This window comes from Eschrichtius robustus, chromosome 14 (assembly GCF_028021215.1).
Source record: "Eschrichtius robustus isolate mEscRob2 chromosome 14, mEscRob2.pri, whole genome shotgun sequence".
In the NCBI taxonomy this organism is placed as follows: domain Eukaryota; kingdom Metazoa; phylum Chordata; class Mammalia; order Artiodactyla; family Eschrichtiidae; genus Eschrichtius; species Eschrichtius robustus.
Window position 1 is genome coordinate 26,547,039 of NC_090837.1, and position 11,197 is coordinate 26,558,235.

The 11,197-nt window shown below is 52.2% G+C and overlaps 1 protein-coding gene and 1 pseudogene across 1 annotated transcript; both read right to left on the reverse strand.

Moving 5' to 3' along the window:
- The window catches only part of LOC137776333 (immunoglobulin lambda-1 light chain-like), a 28,660-nt pseudogene extending 19,148 nt beyond the window's left edge, over positions 1-9,512 (reverse strand).
- Positions 2,264-2,788, reverse strand: LOC137776335 (immunoglobulin iota chain-like). Its single transcript, XM_068562724.1, has 2 exons — positions 2,743-2,788; positions 2,264-2,658 (listed from the first exon to the last, which is right to left on the reverse strand). The coding sequence occupies exons 1-2, from the start codon at positions 2,786-2,788 to the stop codon at positions 2,264-2,266; spliced, it is 441 nt and encodes a 146-aa protein (XP_068418825.1).
- Positions 9,513-11,197: the final 1,685 nt, after the last annotated feature.

The following is an 11,197-nucleotide window of genomic DNA, read 5'->3' on the forward strand; positions in this document are numbered from 1 at the left end:
AACCATCTCATAACTAATTGTACATTGATTGCATGTTTAAATGATAATATTTGAAATGCACTGGTTTAAATAAAATATGCTATTAAACATCATTTCATCTGTTTCTTTTTATCTTTAAAAAAAAAATGTAGCCACCAGAAAATTGGAAACGGCAGATATGGCTTGCATCCGTACCTTTGAGGGTGGGAGACAATTAAGGCTAGAGCGGAGGAGTGCAGGCAAGGATCTAGGAGTAATAAAAATGAGGAGTGGAGGGTCCAGGCTGCAGCAGGATGATGGGCAGGAGGCCAGATGATGGCCGGGTAAGAAATGACTCAGACTAAAGGAAAGGTTTAGACAAGGGGGAGGCCAGGCCTGGTAACTGATGAGGAAACGATACCACTACTTTGTTGAGCACGCGTTACAGTCAAGTGCAGGTTAAGCACTTTATAGAAATTAATTGGTGCTATTATTGTCCTCTTTACAAACAACACTGGAAATGTTGACCTAGAATCCAAATGACCCTTCCGAGGCTGACCAGAGCTAAGACTCACGCTCTGCCTGGCCCGAGACCCGGGTCCAAGGTCCCATCCTCCAGGAGTATGGTGGGGCAGGGGTGCTGGGATGATGGAGGAGCTGACCTGATTCCCTGCTCTCTGGGTTTTTTGTCGTGGCTTGGAATCCCAGAATCACAAAGGATGAAAGCAAGAGAAGAGCATGTTACAAGCGGGTGACAGAGTTCTTTGGGGATGACCTCGATGGCCTTTGGAAACCTGGGCCTGGAGGCCCCTGCCAGGGGGCAAAGGCTTCATGCAGGAAGAACTCAGTGCATTTCAGAGAGTGGAAGCCCAAAGGGTGCTGAGAACTGGCCGGAGCTGAGACCACTGTTTTACAGGCGACTCAGGCCACACATGGACGGGCTGATATTGACATGAATGTACCCTTCCGGGTCTTTTCAGCCATGATAAATGGACATTCTCAGCCAAGTTTGGATCACAGGGGAGATGGTTTACCTGGCACCTCTCTGAGTGGGAGGCATGTCCACACGTGGTGTGGACGTGGGTGTACAGGGTCCCTCTCTGCAGGGCACACACTGACTCACCACCCAGGGGCTCAGGGTGCAGATGTGGGCCAGGGTAGCAGGAACCCACCGTTCCCTCTTTACCCAACAAGCTCATCGGCAAGGCCACACACACCCCTTGTATCTCTCCTGCCCCGGGTCTTCCAAGGGTCCAGAGGGTTAGTATCCTGGAGTCCTCAGGCAGGAGGAGTTGAGGGTGACCTTGATCACCCCACTGAGTGTGGTTTGGCTGAAACCTAGAGGCAGGAACTGGGTGTTTCTCTGGAGCAGAGGTCAGCAAAGTATGGCCTGAGTGCCACATCCAGCCCAGCTCTGTCTGTTTCTGTAAATAAAGTGTAATAGGAAACAGCCATGCCCGCGTGTTCACGTACTGTCTGTGGCTGCTTTTGCGCCATAAGGACAGAAATGAGTAGTTGCCACAAAGATCATATGGCCCAGAAAGCCAAAAATATTTACTACATGGCTCTTTACAGAAAATATTTGCCAGCCCTGCCGCTTTCCTGCACAGAAGAGGAAATGCATTTCTCTCTCCTAGACCAGTGTTTCTCAGGTGGGGTGGTTTTGCCACCTTGGGGGTCTTTGGTGATGCCTGGAGACATTTTTGGTTGTCATAACGAGGGGCAGGAGGGTGTTTGGTGGGTAGAGGCCAGGGATGCTGCTCGACATCCTGCAGTGCACAGGACAGCCCCCCTACAACAAAGAGCCATCTGGCCCAGCGGAGGACCTAGATCACCCCTATCACTGGGCACGGCTCTCCGCCCCAGAGGCCCAATGAAGGCATTTTCTAAGCTGCTTACCCCGTGCACAATCAGGTGACAATAGGGGGTCCTGTTCCTGGCAGGGGCATCCCCCAAGATGCTATGGCAGCCCCCTGCCTCCCAGGACCCACAAGAGCAGGGGCTCCGGCCAAGCAGACCGTGACTGGCCAGGTCTCCTGGGACCTTCACCCTGGTTGGGTCTTGGGTGCGTCCCACTCATTCTGACTGTTCACAGAACATCTGGGGCCTCCCTGGAACAAATTCAGACCACCCAGCAAAACAACTTCCCAAGACACAAGCAGATTTAATTCCCGAATCCAGCCTCCAAAGGGGTTTCCAGGAGCTTCTCCTTGCCTGGGGCAGCCCAAGGCCCCACCCTCCTTGCCACACCACCCTCCCCTCGGGGATGTGTGCCCTTCTGCCTTTAGTTCAAGGTAAGTGTGTCCTAGGGTGCCTGGGGGACTGGAGCAGCAGGCTCCCTTTCTTCCCTCCTCTCTCTCTCCGTCTCCGGCTCCTGCTCCATGCCCTGGACCCCCACAGCGCAGAAATACACAGCCTCATCCTCCGGCTGAAGATCAGAGATGCTCAAATACCCCGTGTTCTTAGCCAGGTCTTTGGAGCCAGAGAAGCGAAGGGGGACCTTGGGGCCCTGGTTCTTGTCCGAGTGGGAGAAATATCTCAGCAGGAACCTTGGGGGGTGGCCGGACCTCTGCTGGTACCAGTAGATGCTGTGAACACTGACATCATGATCGCTGCTCAGCGTGCAGGCCAGGCGGATCGTGGTTCCAAGGGACGAGGACACGGATGGCGGCTGATTCAGCACCGGCTGAGGGCTACAAGCTGGGGACACAGAAGCACATGGGCATCCAGGGCAAAGCAGGGTGAGGGAAGGGGCCGGGGGCCTTGAGCTCTGGGGGTTCTCACCTGTGCAGTGGGCCAGGAGTGCCAGCAGGACAGGGGTCCAGGACATGGTGCAGCCGAGCAGAGCTCTGCCTCCAGTGTGCACTGGGGCCCCGGGCCCTCGCGGGGCTGCACCAGCACCCGCCTCCGCCCTCCCAGGGGTGGAGCCGTTGCACGCCCAGTTCCCGGTGGCCATCCCAGACTTCTTGGGTTTGTGTTGTCGGTTAGGGGGACAGTCCCGTGGTGGCCTTTGCGGCTCCTGCCTTGGCCCCATGGAAGCGTTTAAGGAGGAAGCACCTGCTTGGAGCTCACGGGCCAGTGCCCAGGAGGCCAGGCTCGAGTCCCTGAGGGGGTGACCTCAACATCCCCGTGAAGAAGATGAGCCCCACAGAATAAGGTTCTTGTGCACATTTATGTGCCTGGTGAACCGGGAAGAGAGGACAGGTACTCAGGGTGGAAAGCACCTGCTTGGTGCTGCAGAAAGTGTAAGGGGCCCTGGGGTGAGGGGGCCACTCTGTCCACTCCCATGTCCCTAGCACGCCCTCCACCCAAACCCAGCCTCTTTCCTCCTGGAGTAAAGCTGGAGTGACTAGCAGCTTCCTCGAAGGGAGCATCTAGGGGGCCCCCATCTGGGGTCCAGGGCAGGTGGGGGTGGAGGTAGAGTAGCCTTACCCACTTCAGCCCTGCCCTGGCCCTCTGCCCCCTCCTCCTCATGATGGTCTCCCGAGGGATCGGGGGAGGAGGCATAAGTGAGCTCAGTGGTCCTGGGGGCCCACCCCTTGGCCAGACATGCACCTGCATCCTCAGGTCCATAAATAAGATGCTGTGTGGGGACCAGGGGTTTGTATAGAAAAGAACTGGCTGCTCTTTGTCCCTGGCTCCTGGAAGGGAGTCTCTCTAAATCCTTGGAATTTCCCGAGTGATAGGAGTGTCTTCGTTATTCATGGGGGCCCCTGAGTTTATGCTAATGGGTGATTCAGGATGGGGGCTGGCCATGAAGAAAGCCCCACCATGTGATTCAAAGATTAGGGCTTTAGGCCATGGGATATGAGCACAACCCCCAGGGCGGGGAGGGGGGGGCCCAAGGCTGAGTCCAAGCACAGAGCCAGTGGTCCCAGCAATCGTCCTGAGTAATGAAACCCCAGTGGAAACTGTGGGCACAGAGGTTCACGGAAGCCTCCCAGGCTGGTGCATTGTGGGTGTGCAGGAGGGCAAGGCATCCTGAGGACACAGCAGCCCCACAACTGGGACTCCCACCGCCCCTCATGCATCTCTTCATTCGACTGCTCCTGGTTTGTAGCCTTTACAACAAAACTGGAATCATAAGGATGGAGCTTTCTTGAGTTCTGTGTTTCTACCAAGTCATTCATCCTGAGGGGGTTTGGGGACCCGCCCCAAATCTGTGGCCAATTGGTCAGAAATACAGGTGGCCTGGGACTATCTGAGCTTGCAATCTGAAATGAGCAGTGTTATTTTTTGGGGAGAGAGGGCTGTGCCCTTAACTTGTGACAGTTGACCTAACTCCGTGTAGCTGATGTCAGAATTGCATTGCAAAGGGCACTCAGCGTCGTCTGCTCCCCGTTCTCCAGCTCACTAAGCAGGCACTTTGGCCCAGTTATGGACTGGATTGTGTTCCCCCAAATCCATATGTTGAAGCCCTAACCCCCAATGTGACTCTGTTTAAAAGTAGAGCCTTTAAGGGAGTAATTAAGGTTAAATGAAGTCATAAGGGTTGGGCCCTAATCCTATACGACTGGTGTCCTTATAAGAAGAGAAAGAGACACCAGAGCTCGCTCTGTCTATCTGTCTGTCTGTCTACCTATTATCTAGCTACCTAACTATCCATCTATCATCTATTAATCTATCTGTATCTCTCATCTATCTAATTTTTATTTTTATTTGTTATTTTTTAATCTTACTTTATTTTTTTTAAATATTTATTTATTTATTTGGCTGCCCCGGTCTTAGTTGCTGCATGTGGGATCCAGTTCCCTGATCAGGGATCAAACCAGGGCCCCCTGCATTGGGAGCGCGGACTCCTAACCACTGGACCACCAGGGAATTCCCATATCTATCTACCTATCTATCTATCTCTGCACATACACAAAAAGGCCACGTATGTGAGGACACAGCAAGAAGGCAGTCATCTGCCTTCAAGCCAGGAAGAGTGGTCTCACCAGAAACCCACCCTAAAGGCACCTTGATCTTGGACCTCTCGCCTCCAGACTGTGAGAAATAAATTTCTGTTGTGTTAAGCCCCCCAGTCAGTGCCATTTTGTTACGGAAGCCCCAACAGGCTAACACAGGCTCAACATTCTTTCCTATAACTCCACTCCTATATTTCTCCAGAGGCACTTAGGAGGCATCCGTATGCACCCGGAAACAGAGGAAGCCCACAAACAGAAACCAAGACATTGAGGGAAACAAGGTTTTCTCTGCATAAAGGGGCGTGAGCCCAGAATCCTGGGGGAAATCATTGTTTCCCCATCTGTTCAACAAATATCCACCCTGCTCCTGCCCTGCCAGGCACCGCAGATGCCATGGCATATGTGAGGGCAAGATCCTTGTCCTCACAGGGCCTACACTGTCTTGGAGAGTCAGGCTGGTGGACCTGCTGGAGAGGCAACGGCCCTGAAGGTGGCACTGTACTGCAGTCCCCGAGCCTGGGCCCGCGATGTCCCCCGTCATCCTGTAAACCTCTGCCCTTCTCCGGCCGCCATCTTGGCAGACTGCTGACAGATGCTCCACGTCCCCCAGAATCCTAACTGTTGAGGGAAAAGGAGTTGATTTCTAGCGTTCCCCAGAGATAAGGATTGAAAGGAAATGTTAACTGGGCTCAAGGAAGAGGTGAGACTGCATCTTACTTCTCATCAGCCAGCGGATCAGCCAGCATCTTGCAGGAAACAGGACATACCCATTGGAGGGTGTTAAGGGTTGAATTGTGTTCCCCCAAAATTCATGTGGAAGTGCTAACCCCCCCAGTACCCCAGAGTGTGACCTTCCTGTGAGATAGGATCTTCACTGAGGTAATTAAGTTAAAGTGAGGTCATTAGGGCGGGCCCTAATGCAACAAGACTGGAGTCCTTACAAGAAGGGGAAATTTGTGACTTCCCCAGCAGTCCAGTGGTTGGGACTCCGCGCTTTCACTGCCTAGGGCATGGGGGTTTTTTTTGTTTTGTTTTGGTTTGGTTTTTATTTGATTTATTTATTTTTGGCTGCGTTGGGTCCTCGCCACTGAGCCTGGGCTCTCTCTAGTTGCGGTGAGCAGGGGCCACTCTTAGTTGCGGTGCGCGGGCTACTTATTGTGGTGTCTTCTCTTGTTGCGGAGCACGGGTTCTAGGCACGCGGGCTTCAGGCATGCGGGCTTCAGTAGCTGTGGCACGTGGGCTCAGTAGTTGTGGCACACGGGCTTAGTTGCTCCGAGGCATGTGGGATCTTTCTGGACCAGGGCTCGAACCTGTGTCCCCTGCATTGGCAGGTGGATTCTTAATCACTGTGCAACTAGGGAAGCCCAAGGGCCTGGGTTTGATCCCCGGCCGGGGGACTGAGATCCCACAAGTCGCACGGCTCGGCCAAAAACATAAATAAATAAAAAATACAAAGAAGGGGAAATGTGGGCACAGAGACAGACAGAGTGGGAGACCATCTGAAGTGACAGAGAGAGAAGACAGAGATCCCTTGAACAGATCCATCCCTCACGGCCCTCAGAAGGAACCAACCCTGCCCACACCTTGATCCTGGACTTCCAGCCTCCAGAGCTTTGAGACAATAAATTTCTGTTGTTTAAGCCGCCCCATCTGTGACAACTTGTTGCTGCAGCCCTAGCAAACGAATCCAGAGACTGTTCCAAGATGGCCCCACAAGGCCCCTTGTCACACGGGCTTGTCCTCTCACCAGAAGCTGGAGTCTATGTTTCCTCCCCTTGGCTCTGCACTGGCCTGTGACTATGGCTGAAGTGACCCATGCGAACTGGGTGGCCCTGAGCAGCTGGGTGCGCACTGGGGCTCCTGTCTCACAAACACAGGATGGAGCAAACATGCCTCTGGCTCCCATGAGCCTCTGCATGGCCTCAAGCTGCCCCACGTCCAATCTCCTGGTCCTCTCAGAACTAGCCTCCTTCCTTTGGTGCTAATTTTAATGTCACCTCCTCTGTAGTCTTACCTGACTGCCCCAGATAAGCAGGCTCACCCCATCTTGCTCTCCTACACACTATTTTCATTTTTGTCAAAGCACTTATCCAGGTTTATCTGTGTGCATCACTCTTCTCCTGACCACAATCTGTGCGAGGACAGGGACCGTTTCTCTGTATTCATCACTGAATGTACAACCCTTAGGTAATACAGTTCCCCTATAGATTCACTATTGTGTAACAACGTGAATGAATGAATGAATGGTGCTTCTCTCGTGGGGGTGACGGCCCACACAGCAGCTGGTGGGCACACAGGGGGTGGGCAGCAAGTGGCGCCCATGAGCAGCCCATGCTCTTCAGCCTCTCGCTCTGGGTGACCAGCTAGAAATTCTAACACAGCCAATTGGGTTTCTGAGCCCCACTGAATGCATGTCGTCCACATTGAGGCCCCAGTCCATTGAGAGGGGACCAGACTCACGACACCTGCCCTGCCTCTAACTAGAACCACTAAAAATCTACCTTCTGCCCCTGCTGAAATCACACAGGACTATACCATCAACCAAACAACATCAAACATCTTCCTAAGAGCAGAAGTGACCCACAGCTGAGCCCCAAGAGTCTCAGGGTGGAGGAAGTGGGGTTAGAAGGGCAGAGGGGTTCCCCCTTCCGACATGGGGGGGCAGGGAAGGGACGGGAGGAATGTTCTCTTAATGTAAAATCATGGGGGGGCATGCTTTGTTTCACTTTTTTTTTTGGAAAAAGTACCAGCTACTGCGCAAAGACCAGGTTGAGAGGAAACAGCAGGGGAAGGATTTTACAGTAAATGGATCGACATTTGCATGGATCTACATCTGTAAGCAGTCATTTTCCATCGTAAAATAAATAAAATGAGATAGTTTCTCATTTCAAATCAGTGAACAATGAATTATCAAAGTAAAAATAGGTCAGTGCTTCCTTTTTAAGATTTTTCCACTTTGCATTTTAAACAATCATCATCAGAGATATTTTTGTTTGTTGTATGTTCACACTGTAGATGAATAAACAAATTTCAGTAAGTTTCTGGTGGTTAGTTTAGTTTTGGGGCTTTTTTGGTATTTTGTTTCTGCATTGAGCCATATTTGCTCATTTACAGCTTCCCCTAACCTGTGTGGGCATTTGGGTGTGTGACTCTCAGCACAGGGTGACCTTATTTGCTTTTTAACATGGTCATTCCGATATTTTGATGGTACCAAGAAGAAAAACTTTTGAGTGTTTATCTTTTTTAAAACAATTACTTTTCTTCTTGAATGAATGAAATAATCAATCCCTCAAACATTTGAACTAAGCCCCCAAATCCAATCAGGCTTAGCTGTGGGCAAAGAATATGAAAGTGCTGAAACTTTCTCTTCTTTTTAACAATTTACTTAATCAGATTAATCTAATTAGGGCATTTAACAGAGCTCTGGAAGGGAGAGATTCCCTCACTCCCTCGGGAGGGATGGAGGTCCAGACACACCAGAACTCCAGGCTTGTGTGATGCCTGACCAGCTGAAGGTGGGATACCCCAAGTTTACTTAACGTTCTGTTTTCCATAAGGAACTGAGTTGGCCAAATTCATTGTGCCCAAGATGCCATTTTCCCAGTATTTAGTTACCAGTGGGGATTCAAGGATCTCCCTCTCTCTGAAGTCATTACTAAGAGTCAGATCAACTCTTCCTGTCTACCGACAATTGAGGGAGCAGAATTCTGAGCTGAGGAACAAATCTCAGAGGCTGGAGACTGAAGGAGCCTGTGGCCATCCTGAGGCGCTGGCTGGACCCCACCTCCACCCCCATTCATCCAGATGTTTGCCAATCATCAGGTCCTGGAAGCTGAGGAATGGGTGAGGGAGATTGGTAGATACTGGGGGATTTCTCTAACCCCTTTATAACATAGGATTTACAAACTCAGATGACGCTTAGAGCATTCAGGTGAGTCTGGGGCAGAAATTCTGCTCTGCACACTGATGTGGTTGGGCCCCTGGGGCTCCGCAGCCTGGGGAAGGATCCATATTGTTGGCCCCCCTATCCTGGGAAGCCCAGGGCACAGTTACAGGGTGCAATGCCCCAGGGGCCAGAGGAGTGGGAGATAACAGAATCACTTGGTTGCACAGAGAGAGCAGGGAGCAGGTTTCTGCCCCACTTGCCCGCGGCCCTGGAGCTCTGTTGGTGCACTGAGGCTGTGGTCACGTGTGCCACAGTAATAAGTAGCCTCGTCCTCGGGCTGGAGACTGGAGATGGTCAAGGAGGCCGTGCTGTTGGACCTGGAGCCTTAGAAGCGGGGAGGGACTCCCGCGGCCGACTGCTATCTGCGAAGACCACCAGCGTGGGGTCCCCGCCCAGCACCTGCTGGAGCCACCTGGCATAGTTCCTGCCAAGGTTGTTGTTGCCCCCAGAGCACTGGGTGGTGACCGTCTGTCCCAGAGCCCCCGAAACCGAGGCCGGCTGGGTCAGCACTGACTGCGACCAGGACCATGGAAGGAGAGAGACAGAAAGCAGTCACCCTGAGCTGAGAGCCGGCACTGAACCCAGGAGGAAGGCAGGAGAGGAGCCCAGGTGCCCTGCCAGGCTGTGACCTGAGACCCCATCAGCTGGTCACCTGGGAAAAGGGTGAGGAGGGTGAGGGGGAGCAGAGTGGTCCAGGCCATGGTGGAGGGGCCCACAGAGCTCCAGTCCTGAGACCACAGGGGAGGCTGGGTTCCCGGGTCCCTCTAATACCTGCTGACACCTTCGTGGGGGCAGAGATGCAGGAGGATGCTGCTTTCTGATTGGCCCCCTGCCGGCCCAGGGCCCTGCTCTGGGCATTGACTGCACGGGGTTGGGGAGGGCTGGCCTCCTGGAGCCGCCTCTCTGGGGTGGAGGGGCACCTGGTCCCATCGGGACCCCAGGGGTCCTGGCAGAGCACTGCTGTGGTCAGTCACACCCGAGTGAAGGCCCTGTTGGCGCAACTACCTTAGAGTCCCCTTGGGGGTTCCCGGTTGGGAGGTCCCCACCAGCTGTCCCTTTCGGACAGCTCCATGGCGCCCCCTGCCGGCTGCAGATGCGCGAGCCCCAGCACAGGGCTGAACTTGGGGGCGATAAAATATATATCGTTATTACAACTGACCTCTAAAATTCATCAGTTCCTTCACTTGTGAATACAGGCAAAAACCCTCCACAGTACTGGCCATACCTGTCTGTCACCAACAGAAATAGCAGCTCTTTTCAGATCACCAACCTCCAAATACAGTTTACACTTATCACTGCATCCAAATTCTAGTAGCTATTAGATCAAACCTGCTGCTACACTATCATAGATTTGTTAATTCTACCATCGTGATGAGTGTGCTTCAGGACAATTGGATTTGCTTGTAATCCTGTGCATTTGTCAGTGTTCTCCAGACAAAGACATCCAGGACACACCTGCAGGCAAGCGAGGGTGGATTTCTGGATTCACTGCACTGTGGGAGCCGTGGGGTGTCTCTGTAGGAGGGTGTTAGGAAAGAATTATTAGGGGATTTGGACTTGTGTTAGGGAATTTCGGGGAAGGTACAAGGAAGCGAGGCTTTGCTGGTGGTTGGATGCTGTCAGGAAGCCGGGTGATCCTATCACTGGGTACTGTCCTCATTCTAACCCCAGAGGCGGGAGCCCAGAGGCGGGCCGAAGCTGTAGCTGGGAGAAAAGTAGCACTCACTCACAAGAGCCAGCATGGGGGGATGTTTGGTCATTTAGTGGTTTGAACAATGCTCATGTTTTCCTGTGTTCGTATACGACTGTGGGGTGGTCTTATTTTGTCTTGATCCAGCAGGGTCCCAGACTGGCCTTGTCTGAGGCTGGCTTTCTGTGAAATTATGCATGTTCAGAGGAGCTGTAGGGGCCAGGCCAGCTCCTGGCTGTCAAACTCCATCTTCCCTCTCTCACATACATATCTTAAGAAAATGATAGTGGTTTTATGAGTTTTTTTTTTTTTTAACATGCATCAGTCTAATTGTTCTGCAGTGCCCAAACTATTCCTCACTTTCTTTTGCTTTACAGCATGTGTGGAGATCTCTGTGTTTACAACTGCATACTACTCCATCACCTGCATGGCACATTTTGCTTATTAATTCCTGACTGTCTTGGTTTCCAAACTTGGTTGCACATTAGAATCACCTGGATGCCTGGGTCTCCCCCATACCTATGAAACCATAACATCGGAGGCAGGGGGTCAGAGCCAGGAATCAGTGCTTTTTTAAAGATTCCAGGTGGTTCCAATATGCTGCCAAGTTTGGAAACCCCTGCTCTTTGCAATAGTTCTGGAAATCTTGCTGCTGGTTAGAATCCCCTGTGGGGCTCTTTCTGTTGTCCAAGAAGT